Genomic DNA, 23,581 nt, shown 5'->3' on the forward strand with positions numbered 1-23,581 from the left:
TTAGTTTTTTGTTTTCGTTTTTTGTCCTTTGTCCTTTTAGGGCTGTACCCGCGGCATATGGAGGTTCCCCAGCTAGGGGTCTAATCGGAGCTGTAGCCGCTGGCCTACGCCACAGCCACAGCCACATGGGATCCAAGCCACATCTGCAACCTACACCACAGCTCACGGCAACGCCAGATTCCCTAACCCACTGAGCGAGGCCAGGAATCGAACCCAAAAGCCCATGGTTCCTAGTCGGATTTGTTTCCTCTACACCACGATGGGAACTTCTATTAGTCTTTTTTTGTCTTTTGTTTTTTTAGGGCCTTACCCCCAGCACATGGAGGTTCTCAGGCTAGGCGTCCAATTGGAGCCGCAGCTGCCCGCCTATGCCACAGCCACAGCAACACCAGATCCAAGCTGCCTCTGTGACCTATACCACAGCTCACAGCAACACCGGATCCTTAACCCACTGAGCAAGGGCAGGGATCAAACCCGCATCCTCATAGATACTAGTCCGGTTCGTAAACTGCTGAGCCACAACGGGAACACCTGATAACTGTTTTTTAAAAGAGTAAATAGCAACATTAATAATAACATTGAAGGAGTTCCCTCTGTGGCACAGTGGGTTAGTGATCTGGTGTCTCTGTGGAGGCACCGGTTCAATGCTTTGTCTGGTACAGTGGGTTAAGAATCCAGGAGTTCCTGTCATGGCTCGATGGTTAATGAATCCGACTAGGAACCATGAGGTTGTGGGTTCGATCCCTGGCCTTGTTCAGTGGGTTAAGGATCCAGCGTTGCCGTGAGCTGTGGTGTAGTTTGCAGATGCGGCTTGGATCCCTTGCTGTGGCCCTGGTGTAGGCCGGTGGCTACAGCTCCAATTAGACCCCTAACCTGGGAACCTCCGCGGGTGTGGCCCTAGAAAAAGACAAAAAGATAAAAAAAAAAAAAAAGAAGAAGAAGAAGAAGAATCCAGAGTTGCTGCAGCTGTGGCATAGGTCACAGATATGGTTCAGATTCTATCCCGGGGCCTGGGAACTTCCATATGCTGCAGGGGCAGCCAAATGAAAATAAAATAATAACAATGCGGCAGCTAAGGCAGAGCCAGGGAGAATGTGTTTTCATGTTAGAAAAATGTCTCCCAAGTCCGTTCTTTTATGTCATATTGTGGAGGTAGTTTGATTCCAGTGTGAACATACTCTAGCAAGGAGTTCACAAGAATAAAACCATGTTAGACAGATAACAAATTGAAACTGAATGTTCTTCCCACCCAAAGAGGGCCTGCCAGTACACGCTATTTTTACTGATCAGATTCCATTGGTCTATAATAAAAGATAGAACAGGCTGATGCAAATTAAGAAAGATAATGTAAAGATCACACTGAAGCCCTCCAAAATAGCCTGATACATTTTAATCATTCTGTATTAGCTTACTGCATCTTAAAACATTTCCTTTCAAATCAAGTCACAGCCGTGTGTACTTTAGGCTGTGGCCGTCATAAACAAATATGAAAAGAAGCAGAGTTAAAACAGATCGATACCAATGGTTATCCATTAGTCTGATGTAATCTAACATAAATGACCATTAGGAGACTTGGGAAGGAAGTGGAGAAACAGAATTTCAAATATAAGCTTCTGTGTAACTGAATGACAGCTTTGTAGTGACCGTTGTCTAGTTCGGTCAAGGGTATAAGGGTTTCCCGGAACCAGTGCTCCTCCCAGGTGACTCTTGATAAGTGAAGACAGGGTTAGTTTTCCAGGGACAGTGAGCCAGACTTCTCTGAAATGTATTCAAAGGTGGTAAAGAGAGTACCCTCCTCTTCTGCAGTAGAATTGAAGATATGTCACCATGGAAACTCACCCCTCATCACCACCACTGCCCTCTGGTTTAAATCTTTTGCTAAAGGAAGGGATTCCCATCTTTACGTCTATTCCCATTCCTTCTGGTTTCCCTTTAAATTCTTCATCACTCTCTAAACACCCGGAGTTCTCCCATGCTTAGTGCTGAAAACCAGTTTAGTGTCTTAAGTGATCAATTCCATAAATGGCAAACTTGGTGAAATGAAATTGCTTTGTTTAAGAAATGCCATAGCAAAGTGTCTGGAGAGAGACCATCCCTCCTAAGTAAGCCCAGGGAGGACCTACTCTCACGCTGAGATGTGCAATATACAGGTCTCCCTGGAGGGGGCGGTGTGGAGTTGTATCTTCTCTAACCCTCAGCTTACTTGCTTCGTTTTCGCATTGTAACAATTGTTTGCTTGGATCAGAAAGATCCTGACCAGTGATTCAGCTGGGGACACAGGTCAAGAGGTGAACATCAGCCGGGATGGATGGCGGGCGAGCCAAGCCTTAGGAGCCCTCCTGTTTGGCACCTAGAACTGGGGCATCTGTCCAGATTAACTGTGGAGCTTTTCCAGAACAGCACGAACTTCTTCTGGGTGGTAGTTCCAGGGGCCAGGTTTACCCTGCAAAAGAAATGAATCAGCATTTCCAACTCGCAGGAAAAAATGTGAGTTTACAGCTTAGTTGAGAGATCTGGGCTGGTAATGTCTTTGTGGGCGTCGTCAAGAGGGTGCAGTCAAGGACGGAGGACAGAGGCCCATGAGGTGGATCAGATCACGATGGGGAGTGTGCAGAGTGCCCCCCACATTTAATGGGGAGACTGGATAGAGAAGCAGGAGGAAAACCGGAGCGGGTAACGTGAACAGGAATAAAAAGAGAAAGGGGAAAGGGGTCTATACAAATAAGCTTCTCTTCCGCAGACTGGCCTTATCCTTATCTTCACTCTCACATCAAGCCCTGCCCACTCTGCATCAGACCACCTCTGCCTCTCCAATCCCACAGCCTCAGTTCAAACCTCTTCGTGTCCTGTTTGGGCAGCTGCTGTCACACGCCCTCCAGTCCCTTCTTCACCCAATAGGACATGATCTTTCTAAAGTACAGATCCAATTGTGCCTCTTCCCTGCTCAAAACTCTCCACTGGCTCTCTCTTGCTTTAAGACAGAAGCCAGGCTCCTTGGCCCCAAATGGGCCTTCTATAACGGAAATGCCCCCAATTCTCCATTCGCATCCTGCCCGACATGCCTCAGTGCCTCTGCCTAGCCTCTCCCCTGTATCTGCAATGGTTTTCACTTACTGTGTTCGGCTGGGTGGTTCCTTAGCCTTTAAGCCGCAGTGCCCTCCTCTGAAAAGCCTGCCCTTCCCCAGGGTCCAGAAAATTTCCAGTCTGAGAGCCACATCTGTCCTGATGCCTCACACGCTTTCGTTTAAAGATCATCTGTGCTCTCTTTGTGCTCTAGCAGCGGAACTGAAGCATTTTGGCCCACAAAGTCAAAAATGTTTACTATGTGGCCCTTTACAGAAAAGGTTTGCTGATCCCTGCCCTGGAGTGTCAGGGCATCGGGACTTGGTGACACTCTCTCGTGTCTTCCTCATCCGCCCCAACTGGGAGCACCTTGAGGTAAGGCATGGGTCATCTTAGATCCGTGCTCGGGCTTTCAGCACTTGCACAGGGCCTGAGCCAGGCTAGGGACTTGGTACCCAGCTCGCCTCTCCCACGCCACCTTCCTAGCGTGTCTCGGGGGAGGAGAAAGGAAGAAGGACCCGAATCCTCGTGCTTTGACCCTCAGCGCCCTGAGGACTCGTCTGCAGGTTGTTGGCTGCTTGACCTGTGAACAGAGAGCATACACATGGCTGGGCTTCAGTGCCCGCCAAGGCTTAAATCCCTTCAGCAGCTACAAAACTTAGTTATCGTCCTCTCGGGGGAGGCTAACGATACCCACGGGGTCAGTGGCTGTGCTTACTTCCCTCGCCCTCACCAGGCTGAAGCATGGAAGGGGGACACCATCACCAGAAAAGAAACCGGGACTTAATTCCTGTCCTGAATTCCTGCTTCAGCATCTCCAGCTCCAGACTGCAGAGCTGGTTCTCTTCGGGCTTCTACACCCCCTTCCAGGTTCAGACCCTCCCACTGCCATCCCATCCCAGAGGGCTGAGAATTGAAATCAGAGCCTTGTGCAGTGTGACCTTGGGCATGTCAGTTCCCTTCTCTGAGCGTCGTTTATGAAATGGAAGCCCCATTCTCTCTCAGCTTCAACCCAAACCAGGGCTGGGCCAGTCTTCGGGGTTCAGAAGGCAGCCTGGAAGCTGCACTTCTGGCCTAAAATCTAGGGGCTTGCTTGTGTGTTATTTCATCCCCCATGGGTGGGGGCCAGTAGCTCCATTTTGCAGTAGAGGAAACAGAAGCTCCAAGAGGGAAAGGACTCGCCTGTGGTCACGGGCCTGGTAAATGGCTGGGCAGCGATTTGAATGCCCGTCTGCCTGATCCAAAGCCCTCCCTTGGCCCTTGCCCTCCCTGGGCTCCTTGTCCCAGGTCACCACCTTGTACAGGATCCTGCCCGCCTGGAGCACATAGAGCCTCTCGGGCAGCGCCGCGAAGAGCCGACTGCTCTGGTTCTTCATTGTGTCCACCACCACGGGGCACTGGGGGCTCCTGTCCAGCAGCAGGTGGGCTGCCCGCAAGCGGTCCTGGAGATTTTGGTGATTCTTGATGTCCACGTTGTTCTTAAAAGCCCAGCCATCTAGAAGAGAAGGGCCAGGCAGCAGGCCCCACAGGCAACATTTCTTGCAGGCTAAATACCCACCCCCACTTGTAACTGAGGGTCCCAGATGGAGGACACCTGAATTTTGGCTCTGTTGACAGTTTGAGCTAGATAATTCTTTGTGGTGGGAGCCGTCCTATGTGTTGTAAGGTGTTGAGCAGCATCTCTGACCTCTCCCGACCAGAGATCAGTAGCGTCCCCCTGCCTTCAGTTTGTGACAACCAGAAATGTTTCAGGCCTTGCCAAATGTCCCCTGCAGGACAAAAATCACCCTCAGTTGAGAATCACTGCTATAACACCCTCTCCTTCAGGAAGCCTTCCCTGACATGCTCAGCTGTGTGATAATGGGCAAGCTCTTTAAATCTCTTTAAATTCTCTGCTTTCTCATCTGTTAAATGGGTTTAACAGAACCTACATTGCAGATGGCTATGATGCTTGCATGAGATAACGCATACAGAATTCCCAGTACTGTGCTTGGTTCATGGTAGCTGCTTAAAAAATATTGGCAGATTTTTGTCTGACTGCCCCCAATAACAAACAGGTGGGGGAAAAAAGCCAGTTTTCATTCTATACTGCAGATGTTCTACACTTTGCTCTGGAGATGATACCCCCAAACCAAACCCATTTAAGACTGCTTAACTTTCTTTTTTTTTTTTGAGGCCACATCTGTGGTATATGGAATTTCCAAGGCTAGGGGTCGAATCAGAGCTGTAGCTGCTGGCCTGCACCACAGCCACAGCCACAGCCATGTGGAATCCGAGCCTCAGCTGCAACCTATGCTGAAGCTTACAGCAATGCCAGATCCTTAACCCACTGAGCAGGGCTAGGGATTGAACCCACATCCTCATGGACCCTATGTCAGGTTCTTAGCCTGCTGAGCCACAATGGGAAATCCAAGGCTGCTTAACTTTAAATGGAAGGGAATTTTCTTTCTTTCCTTTTTTGTTTTTGTCTGTGGCATGCAGCAGCCTGCTGTGGGGATCTCAATTCCCCCACCAGGGATTGAACCTAGGCCACAGCAGTAAAAGTGCTGAGTCCTAACCACCAAACCATCAGGGACCTCCCCTGGAAGGGGATTTTCTTTTTCTTTTTTTTTTTTTGGAAGGGGATTTTCAATTGGCCTCACTTTTGTATTTAAATACAACACAATTATGTTTTGATACACAATCAAAATACAAAGTACTGTAGTAAACTGGTACCAGACATAGCTGGTATTTCACACGCAATGCATGACAAATGAGTAACATCCTTAGTCGTAGATGAGTTCTTACCTACCAGAGACGGTACTCACTAGCTAATGGACCCACAGGTTGAAAAAGGAACTGTAAACTGCTGCTGGCCTTGCCCTTCGACTTGTCCCGCATCTGGGGAGATTGGAACCCAGATAATGTGGTCATAGGTTCTTTCAGAAGCCACGCAGCCTGCGTTTACAATAATAGTTGCTTCCCAGGGTAATGTAAGTTACTGAAGTCTCTTAGCACAACTGGCTCTATCTCCTCCATGTTTCAAAGTTCTCTTTGCTCGGTAACCTTCCCCTAAGAAAATCCAGCTCTCAGGAGAAATTCACACCAAGATACAAGGGTCTGGCTACAGTTTCAAGTGTTTATTATCTGTCCCAAGAGAGCAAATCTTTGCTGATGACAGTAACATCAGACTTCATGTGTATTACGCCTAGAAGGTCAGTGTTGTCCATCCATGAGCTCACTGGATGTTCACAGCAGCCTCTGTGGGAGGCCAAGCGGGGCTTCTCGTCCCTACCCTGCCCCTGAGAACGAGGAGGCCCGAGAGGCATGGTGACTAGCCTTCCCATCTTTGTGAGTTCCCTGGAGACAAGAACTGTGTGTACCTTTCATCTCTATATATCCCTAGGCCCGGCATAGGGCTGGGCACATAGTAGGTGCTTGTTAAACCCTGTCGAAAGGGTTGTTCTGTGAGATAGGTGTGATGATCCCAATTAGTGGCACGGAAGTGGGCATGGCAGGTAGGTTGCCCAGGTCGCGTGGCCAGACGTGATGGAGCTAGGACTCCCACTCAGGTATGAAACTACAAACTCTGTGTGCTTTCCACCACTCTGCATACTTCTCCATGATTTACTAGACAAACACGTTGTAACACTAGCTGTGTGCAAAAAAAGGAAGCCAACTGATGTGGGTCCCAGACCCCAGACCTCCTAGAATTGGTGGACAATGGCTTTGTACGTTTTAATTCCTCTTTTTTTTTTTTTTTTTTGGCCACACCCATGACATGTGGAAGTTTCCAGGCCAGGGATCTAACCTGAGCCACAGTAGTGACCTAAGCTGCTGCAGTGACAATGCTGGATCTTTAACTTGCTGCACCACAGGAGAACTTCGGTGTGCACTTTAATTCTGAGGCTCAGGCCTTACCTACTTCTGTCTGACGAAGCAGGTACCCTGGGGAAGGGGATGGGGAGGAGGAAGAAACGCTCAAACTAGCAATGGGCAGCAGAGAGGGTACCCAGCACAGAAACCGGTGTGCGTCAGGACTGGGACAGGAAGCCTTTCCTCAGTGGGTTGAGGGGAACAGCACTGGGTCCAGGAAAGGGTTAAATCTGCTCCATCTGATTCCGGGAGAAATGGGGGAGGAGGCAGTTATCAGGACCAGAAATAATTTCTGTGACAGCCAACCCTTCTTGAAGTTTGCAGTTTTGTTCTTTGAGAGATTAAAGCTGAATCCTCTATGACCTGGTTACTCCAAATGTGGTTCCTGGACCAGCAGCCTCAACATCATCTGAGGAGCTGGTTAAAAATGCTAAGTCTCAGGCTCCTCCTCAGGCCTGCTGAGCCTGAGCATCTTAATAAGGTCACCGGGGGTGGGGTGGGGGTCCTCCGGTGGTGTAGGGATTAGGGTGTTTTCACTTTAGAGACTGAGCAGCGCTGCCCCCACAGTTACATCAGCTTTGGCAGAGCTTCAGCCCTGAGGACATCAGGGCATCACCTCTGTGGTCTTCTCAGCCATGGAGACCACAGCCACCTGTAGGGGTGCCAGCTCCCTTTCTTTACTTGATGGCTGCTGTTCTCCCAAAGGGGTATTTGACAAAGAGACACTCTGTGCTTGCCTTTGCTCTCCTGTTGCCTATGCTCTTTACTTTCAATTTTATTTTGGAAATGTTCAAATAAACATAAAAGCAGAGAGAACAGTGTAATGAACCTCCATGTACCTATTACCCTATGCTTTTTTTTTTTTTTCCTTGCCTTTTTAGGGCCTCACTGCAGCATATGGAGGTTCCCAGATTAGGGGCAACATCACAGCTGCAGCTGCAGGCCTACACCACAGCCACAGCAATGACAGATCCAAGTCACATCCACGACCTACGCTGCAGCTTGCAGCAATGCCAGATCCTTAACCCAATGAGCAAGGCCAGGGATCAAACCCACATCATCATGGGTACCAGACAGGTTCTTAACCTGCTGAACCACAGTGGGAACTCTGGAATATGCATTTTCAACAAGCAACCCAGATGTCTCTAGGGACCACACCTGGGAAAGCACTGCTGAACCAGCTTTGCTGATAACTAAGTAACAACAATCTCTACACTTACTACACTTGGATAAGCCAGCAAGGCTAATACTGACCGAAACACTCACTTATTCTCCCAGCTTTTACTGAGCTCTGACTCTGGGACATGGACTCTGGCAGGCGCTGAGTGACAGGTGATCAAAACAGCCTCGATCATCTTACGGGAAGGTGGGTGAGTAAACAACGCTGGTTCCGCTCAGCCACGTAAGCCTCCTTGCCTTCAATCTCTGGGTTTAAGACTTGGGCCAAGCTCATGGGTTCAGTCCCCATGAAAATCAGGGAGACAGAGATGTGTCTGACCATCTTGCAAAGTCCAAGGGGCTTAGACCAAGCCGTAGGTGTTTCGGGGAAGGACATGACTGCCCAGTGTAAGGATTTTCTCACAGATGGAGCTGTGCAGCAGCCAAACGGGATTCCCATGAAGTGATGGAGATGAGTCATTGCCTCTTAGGAGCCAAAGGGATCCCAGCCCCAGGTGAAAGCTGGCCCAGAGCAGTGGTTCTCAGTGTGGTCCCCAGTCTACAGCTTCAGGACCACCGGGAGCTGGTTAGAAATGCAAATTCCCAGGCCCCGCCCCAAGATCTAACTCAAACTCTGAGGTGGGGTCCAGCAGGCCATTTTAACAAGCCCTCTGGGTGCTTCTGGTGCCCACCAAAGCCTGGGAACCGCTGAGGGAGATGCAGCACAATGTTCCTTTGAACCTGGGACAGTCTTAGGATGGATTTTACAAATAGATATAGAGCTGCCATTTTCACTTGTGACATTTCAGGTCTAAAGTCTTTGTAATTGTACTCATATTAGCTCCTCGCCCTGGATTTCCCTATAGATCCATTCAGAATGTTGGATATTCTCCTTGCTAGACCTGTCACCCCAGGTTTTCTGCTCTGTGTGCCTCGTCGAGAACACAGACTGTGAGTTAGCGGGTGGTGGGTAAGCCTAGCAGGACCTGGGAGATGGTAGGTTCTCGGTGAATAGCGCTGTCTTCCTCTCTCCTCCTGTTCTTCCCCCCACCCCCAAACTTGAGCAAAGAGGAGAGAGAGGGAGGGAAGTGGTAGAGGCAGGGGATCTTTTTTCTTACCTGATGCATGTGCTTCTTCAATGTAAATGATGAGAAAATCTGCTATGGAACTAAAATCTTCAATAAGTCTCTTGAATTGGTCAAATTTGAAAATAAATGAAGGTCAGGTGCAACTTCCGAAATTTAGCACTAGTGGCCTGTTGCCTAAAACAAATGGGACCATCATCAACCAGTAATCAATACGTGGCATTTTTTCTTTCTTTCTTTTTCTTTTGTCTTTTTTAGGGCCACACCCCTGGCACATGGAGGTTCCTAAGTTAAGGGTCAAATGGGAGCTATAGCCACTGGCCCATGTCACAGCCACAGCAACGCCAGAACCGAGCTGAATCTGCAACTGACACCACAGCTCACGGCAATGCGGGATCCTTAACCCACTGAGGGAAGTCGGGGATTGAACCCGCATCCTCATGGATGCTAGTCAGATTCGTTTCCGCTGAGCCACGATGGGAACTCCTCTTTTTCAAGCACCATCTTCACTCCTGCTTTTATTTTATTTCCTTTATTTCCCCTCTAAAATGGAGGCAGGGCACACCGTGGGGTGGTGGTGGGGCAGAAGCCTAGAGAGCATGATTTAGTAGAGGCTGGAGCCAGTTTACTCCTCTCAAAAATGAGGGGCTTCTATCAGGCAGTCTCAGTGGACCACCTGCACTCGCTGGGTGGTAATTCAAATAAGTACAAGGAGAGTCTCTTTCATGCAGTTTATAAGCTAGGCACACACATCTATTCTATCACTGATGTGCTCAGTGTCCCGCAAGGTGGGTGATTTTTTTCCCCTGCTTTTTAAACTTGCTTCATGTCACACAGCAGGTCAGTGATGGAGTTAAAATTACCACTCTGGTTTCTAGACTCTCAATCTGGTGCTCTTTCCATTCAAAGCACTTTAATCTCCTCATCCACAAATGGACAGAGTAACAATACTTACCATATAGGATTGTTCTGGGGATCAAATAAGTTAAAACAGATAAGGGCTTGGAGTTCCTGTCCTGGCTCCATGGTTAACGACTCCGACTAGGAACCATGAGGTTTTGGGTTTGATCCCTGGACTCACTAAGTGGGTTAAGGATCGGCATTGCCGTGAGCTGTGGTATAGGCCGGTGGCTACATCTCTGATTAGACCCCGAGGTTCCGAGCATGGGAACCTCCATATGCCAAGGGAGCAGCCCTAGAAAAGGCAAAAAGACAAAACAAAGAAACACAAAAAACAAAACAAAACGAAAAACAGGTAAGGGCTTAAAATGGTGCCTGCCCATAGTAGGTGCTCAGTAGATGTAAGCTTGTCTATTCTTAGCTCTCATTTCCTCCCCGAGCTGGGGAAGGAGAGAGTGGAGGGGACTCCACAAAGGAAAGTAAAGCATGGGAGCAAGAGTGGTGACATTGGCTGGGCCAGTGCAAAATGAAAATTCAGGGCCTCTTCTTCAAAAAGTGGAGGAAAATGCCATTAAATAGAAAAATATCAAGTTTCCTTCTGTGGTATCTCCCTTGACCTGGTGGGGTTCTATTTAATGTCATAAGCCACCCTGGGCAGAAGGCTATTCATAGGGTGAATACAGATCCTCACAAGTCACTTAGGAGCCCCTAAACTCTGTGCCCTTGTGTATGTGTGCTTGTGGCCACTGGATGCCAGCTTTCCTTCCCTGTAGCCACCAGACCAATGCCCCATGCCCTGGCCAGGAACATAGAAACTGAGCCAGACATATCACCTTCCCACCTGCCCATCACTCACCCTAACCCACAGGATATTGCAACCTCTGTGCAGGGATAGACTAGGTGCCTTGATGGGGGCATAGGAACAAAAGGCTTTCTCCTACCAGGTCATCCCCAATCACTTGCCAAGTTGCTCCACGATGCTGTCAGCCCAGGCTGGGGGTGGTTGCCTCCCATGCCCCGCTATGAGACACTGTAGGATGCCCACACCTGACCCTGACCGTTCCCATCTCTGGATCCAGGCCATCTCTGGGGCCAGAAGGTGGCAGCAGTCATGGGGTGGGAGTAGGAAGGAGGTTGGATAGGCCGGGGCATTAGGAGGGGAAGAGTGGGCCTTGGAGAACAAGTCCGGGGGGAACAGAGAGGCTGTGGGAGGCAGGATCCTGTGGGAGCCAAGGCTGCGAGTCCCCGAGGCAGGTTCTATTGTCCTCATAGGCATCTCTTATAAAATGCACATTAAAGATAAAACTATTAAGAGTTTCAAAATAGCTACTGCAAAGCATTCAACCCCAAGCCCCTTTGGAAGGTGGCACCACCCTGTGGGCTTCACTGGTCCCATGCCTGTGAAGCCAGCCCTGGCTGGGGACCTCCCATAACTCCCCGAGCCTAAATGGGGGGTAACTCTAGGGAGCTGCCGGCACCCTGTAGCTACTCAGGAGCAGACCCGACATTGCTGAACCTTACCGTACACCTGTTAGAACGTGGTGGGTCCCATACTGTGACATGGCCTGTTTACGTGACTGTACCCTCGAGGCTACGCATTGTCCCTGAGAGCAGGGCTTGTTCCTCCAGCTTCCTCAGATCCCTTCCTCCGAACTCACTCTCATTCCATTATAAGCATTTATTCAGCACTCATAACAGACAAAGTTCTCGGCCACACACTGGGGACTCAGCAGAGAGCAAGACCGCCTGCATGCAGTGCGAGGTCTGTTTAATGGGGAGAGAGGGCATCAATGAAGTAATTTCGAATTGTGATGTGTGTCACAAAAGAGACTATGAAGAAGTGACCTACTTTAGACAGGGGGGTCAGGGAGGCCTCTGAGGAGAAGTCATGTACCCTGAGAAACAGAAAAGAGCCAGCCGTGGGCAGAGGGATGAGGAGGACATTCCAGGCACAGGGGCTCCATGTACAAAGGCGGGACAGCGCTTGGTGCACTCAAGGACCTGCGCGGCTACTGTGACCGGAGCCAGGCCAGGGGGCAATGAGAGATGTGACGGGAGCGGTAGGTATGGGCCAAGGCAGACAGGTTCTTCTACACCTTGGTAAAGAATCTGGATTTTTTCCCCCCAGGTGCAAGGGGATATCATGGAGATATAAAGCAAGGATGGTGGGTATTTGTTGTAATTTTGGCTGCCCAGCCTCTAGCCCTCCTTCCTATCTGGAAGTCCCCATTTTATATACTATTGATGGGGGAGTGTGCCCAGCCTTATTCTATAAAAGCAATTTCTGCTCCCAGCAGCCAGGGCACAGGCAGCGACCCAGGCTGGGCTGATTGGACCCTCCCATAGAGTTATTTCGATTCTGTAGTTAGTGGGATTGTAGAATTCATCCACAGCCCAGTGGTAGCTTCCCATCAGAGATGGTGGAATCCTACAAGGGTGATGGATTCCCATGGCAACTACAGTGCCAACAGCTTCCAGGCCCAACTGTTGATGCTAAAAGATGGTCCAGGCCTAGCGCTCCAGCTGTGGGTGATTCTGTGGAGGCTGCAATGTCTTTCTAATACACTTTGTGTATATGTGTGTGACCAAGACAACCAGTGTGAGTTTCCGTTGCTTGCGAGCCTGAACTCTGACGGCTACAGTAGGCCATGTGATGGAAAACGATCAGTATACACTTGAAGATCACTCTGGCTGCTCGGTGGCGAAATTCCTGAGGATGGGCATAGAAGTGGGGCAGAAGCAGTTATGGGGGAGCTGGAGAAATCCACATGAGAGATAACGGGAGTCTGGGCTAGTGTGTGTGCGGTGGAGAAGGGAAAAGCTAGAACCGGCAGGACTGGTTGATGGATGGGGAGTAGAGGGCATCTAAACTTGGCTTGTGATTTGTTTGGTTAATTATTCCTTCACCTTGTTCTGCAAAGGATCTGAAGCAGCTTACACATGTAATAAAATAGTAAATAAAATTTTTATTTTATTTATTTATTTGTTTTGCATTTTAGGGCTGCACTGGCGGCATATGGAAGTTTCCAGGCAAGGGTCAAATTGGAACTGCAGCTGCCAGGCTATGCTACAGCCACAGCAACACAAGACCTGAGCCGAGTCTTTGACCTACACCACAGCTCACAGCAACACTGGATCCCCGATCCACTGAGCAAGGCCAGGGATCGAACCCACGTCCTCATGAATACTAGTCGGATTTGTTTCTACCACACCACAATAGGAACTCCCGTAAAAAAATTTTTTAAAAACCATGGCGCTCTGGGAGGCATACAACAGGTTCCATGCATTCATTGTAATGGAGCTAATATTTGACTCTGAGTTTCCAGGTGGCCAGGTAAAGGGAGAAGCATGACTGCTTATATATTTCTCGTTTTTCAGTCCATGAGGAGAAAGCGGGCCGGTTTCTCTGGAGATACAGAGTTCTCCTTGTCCTTGTCTCACAGATTTCCCCATAAGAGGCCCGAGGAAGCATTTGGTTGCATCCGATCCATGTAACAGGATTGCTCAGGCCTTGGCAGCAGAAGCACAGAGGCCAGACATGGCCAAGTGGCGGGCCCCTGGCCTCCAGTGACCTCAGGGAGTCACCCTTCAGATAAGAACTGAGGCTATTTAAGGTCAGGACCAGTGATAGATATGAGCTGTCTGGAATTTTGGTTTTAATTAGATAAAAAATTTCAACATCTACTGATTAGGACCCTGCAGAAACAGAGCCACTTGTTTAATTATTTATAGGGTGGCTGGGGGCAGTGATCAGTATGGAGGGCAAAGTTTAAGGTCAGTTCCCTGCTTTCCTGGTAGCAGAGAGAGGAAGAATGGGTGCGAGGGGGTAGCTGTGCTAGGGGCTGGCACCCTGCCCAGGTCTGCAGGCCACAGTGCAGGGGGCACCACTGCGGACAAAGACTGTCACGTCCAGCTTGATTGTATAAGTGGGAAAACAACTCTCAAGTAGCACTAGACTCGAACCCCACCTTGGGTAACTTATTGGCTGACCCCCAACCCAGTAAATGAACCCCCACGCCAGGCTCTCTCAGCAGAGAAAGCCCGTTTGTTGTTACTAGATGATCCCTCATAAGTGTACTTGGCAAGATCTTAGAATACTTAAATAAGGGCTGAAATAAATCCCCTTTCAGAGGAACAGGTGACAAGAAAACAAACCATCTGGACTTGCCTTCTATACAACATGCCAGTTCATGTTCTGGGTGCATGTGTGTCTGAGAGTGTACACATGTCTTGTGTGTGCATGTGCGTGTACCTGCAGAGGATAACAGGTGGCTGAGAGTTTCTCTGAGCTTCTGCTGTTTTGTTCAATAACAGAAAGCACTAGCTGAGAGTCAGAAGCCTCAAGTTCTGGCTCTGATTCTGTAAGAACTCTCTGTGTGACTCTGAGCAAGCCCTTTACCTCCTGGGCCTTTGCATCTGAAAAATGAAAGGGTTGCTTTAGATTATCTGTAAAGGGGCTTCCAGGCCTTCCAGAATCAGGGCTTCTTTCTTTTTTCGTCTTTTTGGCTTTTTGCCTTTTCTAGGGCTGCACCCACGGCATATGGAGGTTCCCAGGCAAGGGGTCTAATCAGAGCTGTAGCCACCTGCCTACATCAGAGCCACAGCAACACAGGATCCGAGCCGTGTCTGTGACCTACACCACAGCTCACAGCAACGCTGGATCCTTAACCCACTGAGCAAGGCCAGGGATCGAACCTGCAATCTCATGGTTCTTAGTCAGATTCATTAACCACTACGCCATGACGGGAACTCCCAGATTTGTTTTTTCAATGAACCCCAACAGCCATCCATGAACACCTCCTCTGAGCCAGGCCCTCAGCCAGATGACAGGGACTCGGAGTTAGGTAAGAGGAATTTATAGTTCCACAGAACAGACAGTTGTAATGACCAAATCTGTGTCATTGCTGAGACAGGGAGACTCTAAAGCTATGAATTTTGCCTGCAGGGCTTGGAAGGTTTCCTGGAGTTAGGCCTTGAAGAACAAATAAGACTTTTGTAGTTCGAAAGGGAAGAGTCTTTCAACCAGAGAGAAGGGCAAGAGGTTTTTTGTTCATGATTTTAAACCATAGTGCAGGAGTTCCTGTCATGGCTCAGCAGAAACAAATCTGACTAGCATCCATGAGGACACAAGTTCGATCCCTGGCCTTGCTCAGTGGGTTAAGGATCTGGCGTTGCTGTGAGCTGTGGTGTAGGTTGCAGACGGGGCTCGGATCTGGTATTGCTGTGGCTGTGGTGTAGGCCAGTGGCTACAGCTCCAATTCGAACCCTAGCCTGGGAACATCTATGTGCTGCAGGTACAGCCCTAAAAAGACAAAATAATAATAATAATAATAAAACCATAGTGCACAAATAACCTCTATTTATTCAACAAACATGCACTAAGTGATCACTGATAAGAGCAATGAGAATAACAGCTGATCTCTATTGTGTGTCTACCTCGCACCAAGTACTGTGATGGGACCAGGCTAATTTGCTGAATTTTGATCATCTAGTGATTAGAGCTGTAAAAGCCAACTTGCCTCATGGATGGCCCATTTGCAGGATTTCCTTGCTTATTTAACTGTTCACTTTCCAGTGGCCAATTTAAAGACTGTTCTCTCGGGAGTTCCCTTTGTGGTGCAGTAGGAACGAATCTGACTAGTTACCCTGGCCTCACTCAGTGGGCTAAGGATCTGGCGTTGCTGTGAGCTGTGGTGTATGTTGCAGACGCAGCTTGGATCCTGCGTCGCTGTGGCATAGACTGGCAGCTGTAGCTCTGATTCGACCCCTAGCCTGGGAACCTCCATATCTGTCTGTTCTGTGGAACTATAAATTCCTCTTACCTAACTCCGAGTCCCTGTCATCTGGCTGAGGGCCTGGCTCAGAGGAGGTGTTCATGGATGGCTGTTGGGGTTCATTGAAAAAACAAATCTGGGAGTTCCCGTCATGGCGTAGTGGTTAATGAATCTGACTAAGAACCATGAGATTGCAGGTTCGATCCCTGGCCTTGCTCAGTGGGTTAAGGATCCAGCGTTGCTGTGAGCTGTGGTGTAGGTCACAGACACGGCTCGGATCCTGTGTTGCTGTGGCTCTGATGTAGGCAGGTGGCTACAGCTCTGATTAGACCCCTTGCCTGGGAACCTCCATATGCCGTGGGTGCAGCCCTAGAAAAGGCAAAAAGCCAAAAAGCCAAAAAAAAAAAAGAAGCCCTGATTCTGGCTCTGACTTAGTCACTTACTGGCTCTGTCACCTTTGCTCCCGGTTTCTTCCATTTCCCTTTTCAAACAAGAGGATTGGATCAGAGGGTGTTCTTTGGAACCAATATGATGATGACAGGATGTTCCCCTGGTGGAGAGTGGGAAGTTGTATGTGTGTATTAAGAAAATTAGTCGGTGCTGTGTTCAAGTTTTTTCAAACTTTGTTTTCTAAGCTTTAGGCCTCTCAGTGCCTTTTCTTTCCCTTTTTAAAATTTATTTATTTATTTATTTATTTAGTCGTGCCCATGTCATGTGGAAGTTCCTAGGCCAGGGATCGAACGAATGCCATAGCAGCGAACCAATCACAGCAGTGGCAATGCTGGGTCCTTAACCCACTGAACCACCAGGGAAATCCTCTCAGAGTCTTTCCGTGTCCATGTGCACGATGAGTTCCCAGGAGGAGAGCAGAGTGTGCAGCATCTCCCAAACTATTTTGACCAGGGAACTCTATGTCATAAAGCTTATCTGTGGGATTTGGGTTCCCAAGAACATGCTTTGAAAAGCCACTAGATGAGCCTACTGCCTCAGGGACCTTGTCTACTCTATTAGCTGCCTCTAGACCCTGAGAATTCAGAGGTGAATCAGACACAGCCCTGTCCCAAGGCTCCCCACTGAGCAGGAGGTTAACATTTGTGCTTGGGCAGCCAGATGCTGGGGAGGAAGGAACAGTGTCCAGGAGAGGGGGCACACAGAGAGCCACGGGTTCAGAAGGGAAAGAGAGTGGGCCTTGCTGTAGGGATCTGAGCGGGCTTCGCAGAGGGAGGCATGAGAGCAGGACCCTGGCAATGTGGGGAACTCAGATGTTGGCCACAGAGAAGAAGCACCAACAACACCAGCAAAAGCAACGACAAGGGAAAGCACAGGGACCAGCAGTTGACCTGGAGGCAGTGAAGCCTGAGGGGAAGCCTGTCGGTGAAGTTGAGAAGCCAAACTGCCGTCCGTCAGGGAGACCTCCGCACAAGGCTGAGCCAGGACTTCATCCCACATGCAGAGGAGGGGGGTGCTGCTGGAGGTTCTGGGCTGGGGTGCCAGTGGGCCAGGGGAGTGCTTGTGGAAGGGTTCACAAGCCGTTCACAAGTTGGGTGGGAAGAGAGGGCAAGACGGGCGGAAGAAGGCCTGGCAGGTGGAGGAGCTTCCCATGAGGACAAAAGAGAAAACTGAGCAGAGGGGTCTTTAAGAACCCAAGTAGAGCTGCTTTGCCTGGAAAAAAGAGAGCGAGATCTTCAACAAATATTTACTGAACCACTGCCAGGAGGCAGCCGCAGCCAGGAGGAGGCGGCCGTGGGTTCGAGGGATGGTCTCCACCCGCACGGCGCTTGCCCGCTAGTGAAGGAGACAGACGTTAATCAAATACACATAACTGCAAACCACGACGGGTGTGATAAAGAACAGTTTCGGATGTTAACCACAGAGGAGGGAGTAACAGAGGCCGGAGGAGTCGGAGTTGGCTTGTCTCAGGAAATGTCATTGAGCAAAAGTCTGAAGGATGAACAGGCGGGACTAGACAGAGAGGGTGAAGAGCCCGCCAGGCAGAGCGACGGCGCAGTAAAAGCGGTGCTGGAGGAGCTGACGGCCAGGGTGGCTGGTCTGTGATTTGAGTGTCAGGGCAGGTGGTGAGGCCACTCAGAAGAAGAGAAGCCAGAAGAGGTCGTAGTTTCAGGAAGCGGGAAGGGGACCAGAAGCCAACAAGGATCGGTGGGAGCAGCAGCATCCTGGACTTTCCAACCCACCTGCCCGCCTCCCTTGAGCGCCCGAGTCCAAGCACCTCTCGAGCTTGGACCATCCTCCTGACCTTGCATGAAGTCCCAGATGTGGCACCTCTGTCCTGACAGGCCGACCACGGGGCAGTTTGGGGCCAGACCCCCTTCCTCAGTTTTGTCCTCCAGTCGTTGCCATCGGACCTTCAACACAAACCAGAAATACTGGGCACTGAAGAAGGTGGGGATCCAGTTCTCATGGGAGAAGTGAGGGTTCTTGGCCATGCCCGTCTTCTGGCTCATGGCCAGGATGTCCTGCTTGACTCTCCCAGGAAACAATGTCATGAGCACTTTGCCCATGGCCACGTGCAGGGCCACCTGAAAGAGCACCCAGAGCCTCTTCAGCCACAGCCCTGGCAGGGGCAGCTCCATCTCGGCACAGCCAGAGCTGGCTCTGAGGCCGGTGGGCAGAGAGGCCACCTCCAGGCCACATGGGGCGGAGCTGAACAAAGGTGCTGGGTAGAGTAGCCAACCAGGACAGGAGGAAGGTACCAGGACAGAAGGTGTTCGCCTGCCTGTTAATGGAATGGAAAATTCCAAACCAGATGCTAAAGGTCTGTTCTAATGATCATTTCCAATTCTTTGTCTTAAGCTTTGAGAGATACTTGGCCTGGGAGACTTCAGCTCTGAAATTCTCCCTCTGAGACATTTTAAAAACAAAAACTTGAAAAGGTCACATTTAAAAGGACTCTGTCGTTGTTTAGAAAGGCTCTGTTGCAAGCAAGTTCCAGTGTTAATTATTCTTTTAATAATGTAAGTTGTTCTTTTACTACTGAAAGATATTTTTTCCTACTCGGCTTCTAGCTGGGGGGTGGGTGTTTCCTCAGAGGATTTGGGTCTGGAAGGTGAAGACAGGGCTGGGAACATCCCCAAGGAAATCGGGGACTGTGCCTCCCCTTAGCCCTGGGATTGAGTCGTAAACACAACCCTCTCTGCTCTCAGCAGGGTGTAGTGTAGAGCAGAAAGAGGCAAGTAAACAGAAAATGATCATTTGGTGTATTAAGTACAGAGACAGAGGGTGAGTGAGGGGGCTGGGAGCTTGGAGAAGGGGCAGCCGATTCTGTTTAGAAAGATCAAGAGACCCTCCCCAAGGAAGTGATGTCTGTGCTGAAACCAGAAAGAGGGAAGTGCAAGCCGTAAACCAGGTGACTGAGCACAGGGGCCCTGGGGGAAGGAACCATGTGTCCAAAGCACTACAAGCCAGAGAGAGCATGGCTCATTGGAGAAACTAAAAGAATCATAGATGCTCAGAGTGGGGAAGTTGGAACATAGCTAAACTTTTTTTTTTGTCTTTTGTCTTTTTAGGACTGCACCCGCAGCATATGGAGGTTCCAGGCTAGGGGTCTAATCCGAGCTGTTGCTGCCAGCCTACGCCACAGCCACAGCCATGCCAGATCCTTAACCCACTGATCGAGGCCAGGGATCAAACCCACATCCTCATGGTTCCTAGTCGGATTCGTTTCCGCTGCGCCCCAAAGGGAGCTCCCACTCTTTTTTTTTTTAAGCTGGGGAACCGAGGCCCAGAAAGGGGAGTGGCCTCAGGCCAGTTCTGCTGTTAATAATCTTTTAAGGAGTTAATTCACAAAGCTTAGGTTTACCCCTCCAGAAGCATTTCATGCCTGTATGTCAGGGTGGAGGGAAGGATGACTTGAAAGTAGCTACCACTTTCAAAACGATGTCCACTTCAGACTCTATCACACTAACTTTATTTAGAGAAAGAAAAAACAGCTCCAAAAAATGTTCTCTTTCTGAGCATCTCAATGCAAACGCCCCACACTGTGCCTACAAATTACAAACCCCGGTCTCTTCAAGCCCTAATAACCCCTCCTGTATGTATAGCACTTTGCCAGGTACAAAGCAATCTCATATCCCTGGTGTCACTTGTTTTTTCTTGTTTCTTTTTTCTTTTTACGGCCACACCGGTGGCACACACGTTCCTGGGCTGGAGTTTGAATCAGTGCTGCAGCTGCTGGCCACAGCCACAGCAACCCAGGATCCAAGCCACACCTGCGACCTACATTGCAGCTCACGGCAGCAATGGGTCCTTAACCCGCTGAGCGAGGCCAAGGATCAAACCTGCGTCCTCATGGATGCTAGTCTGGTTCTTAACCCACTGAGCCACAACGGGAATGCCTGGAGTTCACTCTGTTGGTGTACAATCTACGGGTTTGACAAATGTGTGATGTATGTGTCCAGCGTTATGGTATCACGAGGTGTAGTTTTGCTGCCCTAAAATCCTCTGTGCTTCAACCCTCCATCCCTCCCACTCCCCTGGCAACCATTCATCTTTTCCGTGTTTTCATAGTTTTAACTTTTCCAGAATATCATGCCATCGGAATCACATAGTATGTAGACATTTAAATTGGCTTCTTTCACTTAGTAATATGCACCTAAGAAAACTCCCTGTCTTCCATGACGTGATAGCCCATTCCTTTTAGCGTTCAATAATGTTCCATTGTCTAGATGACCATAGTTGATTTATCTGTTCACCTACTAAAGAGCATCTTGGTTGCTTCCAAGTTTGGCAACTATGAACAAAGCTGCTGTTATAGACTGAAGAAGGTTTGTGTCTCCCCCACCCCCAAGAATTCATATGTTGAAACCTAATCCCTAATGATAGTAGTTGGAGGTAGGGTCTTTGTGACGCAATTAGGTCTTTAGAGTAGAGCACTAATGAGTGAGATTAATGCCCTTATAAGAGAGACCCCAAGAGTTCCCGTCATTGCTCAGTGGTTAACGAATCCGACTAGGAACCCCGAGGCTGGGGGTTCGATTCCTGGCCTCGCTCAGTGGGTTTAAGGATGTGGCGTTTCTGTGAGCTGTGGTGAAGGTCACAGACGTGGCTCGGATCCTGTGTTGCTGTGCCTGTGGCGTAGGCCAGCGGCTACAGCTCCGATTGGACCCCTAGCCTGGGAACCTCCATATGCCGAGGATGCCACCCTAGAAAAGACAAAAAAAAAAAAGAGAGAGATAAAGAGACCCCAGAGAATGCCCTTGTTTTTTCACCATGTGGTGCTACCACTGGAAGATGTCTGTTTAGGAACCTGGAAGTGGACACTCACTGGTCACGGAATATACTGGCACCTTGATCTTGGATTTCTCAGCTTCCAAAACTCTGAGAAATACATTTCTGTTGTTTATAATCCACCCCGTCTATGATATTCTGTTATAGCAGCCTGAATGGACTAAGACAGCTGCCATTAAACATCTGTGTGCAGGTTTTCCTTCTGTGGCACAGCAGGATTGGCGGGGTCTCTGGAGCACTGAGATGCAGGTTCCAGCCTCTGCCCAGCATAGTGGGTTAAGGATCCTGTATTCCCACAGATGCAGTTGCCACAGAGGCAGTGTAGGTCACAGCTGCAGCTCAGTTCTGATCCCTGCAGAGGCAGTGTATGCCACAACTTCAGCTCAGATCTGATCCCTGGCCCAGGAACTTAGTATGCTGAGGGGCAGCCAAAAAAGAAAAAAAAATCTGTGTGCAGGTTTTGTTTTGTTTTCTTTCTTTTCTTTTTATGGCTGCACCCACAGCATATGGAAGTTCCCTGGTCAGGGATTGAATCTGACCACAGCTGTGACCAGAGTTACAGCTCTGGCAATGCCGCATCCCTTAACCCACTGAACTGGCCCTGAGCTACTGCAGTCAGTCGGATGCTTAACTCACTCTGCCAAGGCAGGAACTCCCTGTGGGCAGTTTTCATTGTGAACATAAGTTTTCAATCCTTTTGGGTAAATACCAAGGAACATAGTTGCTGGATCTTATGGTAAGGGTATGGTTAGTTTTGTAAGAAATTGCCAAACTGTCTTCTAAAGTGGGTGCAGTGGAGTTTCCATCGTGGCTCAGTGGAAGAGAATCTGACTAGTATCCATGAGGATGCAGGTTCGATCCCTGGCCTTGCTCAGTAGGTTAAGGATCCAGAATTGCCCTGATTTGTGGTGTAAGTCGAAGATGCGGCTCATGTCTGGTGTTGCTATGGCTCTGGCATAGGCTGGCAGCTACAGCTCCAATTAGATCCCTAGGCCTGGAACCTCCATATGCCACCACTGTGGCCCTAAAAAGACAAGAAATAAAAATAAAAAATTAAAGTGGATACATTATTCTGTATTCCTACCATCAATGAATAAGAGTTTCTGTTGTTCCACATCCTCACCAGCGTTTGATGTTGTCTGTGTTCTGAATTTTGGCTGTTCTAAGAAATGTGCAATGAATGGTATTTCGTTTGTTTTAACTTGCAGTTCCCTAAAAACGTATGATGTTAAGCATCTTTTTTTTTTTTTTTTTTGGACCGCACCCGCGGCGTACAGAGGTTCCTTGACTAGGGGTCTAATCAGAGCTACGGCTGCTAGTCTACACCACAGCCACAGCAACAAGAGATCCAAGCCTTGTCTGCGACCTACACCACAGCCCACGGCAACACTGGATCTTAACCCACTGAGCAAGGCCAGGGATCAAACCCGAAACCTCATGGTTTCTAGTCAGATTTGTTTCCCCTGCGCCACGACGGGAACTCCCGATGTTAAGCATCTTTTAATATATTTATTTGCCATCTGTATCTTCTTTGGTGAAGTGTCTATTCCAATCTTTTGCTCATTTAAAAATCAGATTGTTTTTTCATCATTGATTTTTTTTTTTTGTCTTTTCTGTCTTTTTAGGGCCGCACCCACGGCATATGGAAGTTCCCAGGCTAGGGGCCTAAGCAGAGCTGTTGCCTCCAGCCCACGCCAGAGCCACAGCAACGCCAGATCTGAGCCAAGTCTGCGACCTACACCACAGCTCACGGCAACGCTGGATCCTTAACCCACTGAGCAAGGGATCGAACCCACAACCTCATGGTTCCTAGTTGGATTCATGTCCGCTGCGCCATGACAGGAACTCCATCTTTGACTTCTAAGAGATCTTTCTTTACTTTAGATAATAGTCCTTTATCAGGTATGTCTTTGGCAAATATTTTCTCCCAATCTGTAGCTTGTCTTCTCGGTCTCTTGACAGTTCTTTTTCAGGGCAGTTTTTAATTTCCGTGAAGTCCAAATTATCAATTTTTTTTTCATGAATTGTGACTTTGGTTTTGTATCAAAAAGTCATCACCAAACTCAAGGTCATCTCATTTTTCTCCTATGTTATTTGCAAGTTTTATAATTTTGTGTGTTATATTTAGGTCTAAAATCCATTTTGACTTAATATTTGTGAAAGGTGTAAAGTCTATGCCTAGATTCATTTTTCTTGCATGTGGATGTCTAGTTATTTCAGTGCCATTTGCCAAAGAGGCTTTCTTTTCTCCTTTGTATTGCCTTTGTTCCTTTGTCAATGATCAGATGACTGTTTTTGTGTGGGTCTCTTTCTGGACTCGATCTTCTTTCTTTTTTTTATTTTTAGATTCTTTTTTTTTTTAATTTATTGAAGTATAGTTGATTTGCAATGTTGTGTTCATTTCTACTGTAGAACAACCTTAGTCAGTTATGGGGAGTTCCCACTGAGGCTCAGGGGAAACGAATCGGACTAGGAACCATGAGATTGCGGGTTTGATCCCTG

At 48.7% G+C, this 23,581-nt stretch overlaps 2 protein-coding genes across 2 annotated transcripts in view; one reads left to right on the plus strand and one right to left on the minus strand.

The window, feature by feature from the left end:
* IFT25 (intraflagellar transport 25) overlaps nucleotides 1–9,344 on the plus strand; it is a 45,911-nt gene extending 36,567 nt beyond the window's left edge. The window contains exon 8 of the transcript XR_007136151.1: nucleotides 8,197–9,344. The gene's annotated coding sequence lies outside the window, so the exon portion shown is untranslated. The remainder of the gene's footprint in view (nucleotides 1–8,196) is intronic.
* On the minus strand, nucleotides 1,376–18,553 carry DIO1 (iodothyronine deiodinase 1). Its single transcript, XM_047789032.1, has 4 exons — nucleotides 18,090–18,553; nucleotides 9,195–9,338; nucleotides 4,359–4,558; nucleotides 1,376–2,443 (listed from the first exon to the last, which is right to left on the minus strand). The coding sequence occupies exons 1-4, from the start codon at nucleotides 18,424–18,426 to the stop codon at nucleotides 2,375–2,377; spliced, it is 750 nt and encodes a 249-aa protein (XP_047644988.1). The 5' UTR covers nucleotides 18,427–18,553; the 3' UTR covers nucleotides 1,376–2,374.
* Between the last annotated feature and the right edge of the window lie 5,028 nt (nucleotides 18,554–23,581).

This window comes from Phacochoerus africanus, chromosome 8 (assembly GCF_016906955.1).
Source record: "Phacochoerus africanus isolate WHEZ1 chromosome 8, ROS_Pafr_v1, whole genome shotgun sequence".
NCBI lineage: Eukaryota > Metazoa > Chordata > Mammalia > Artiodactyla > Suidae > Phacochoerus > Phacochoerus africanus.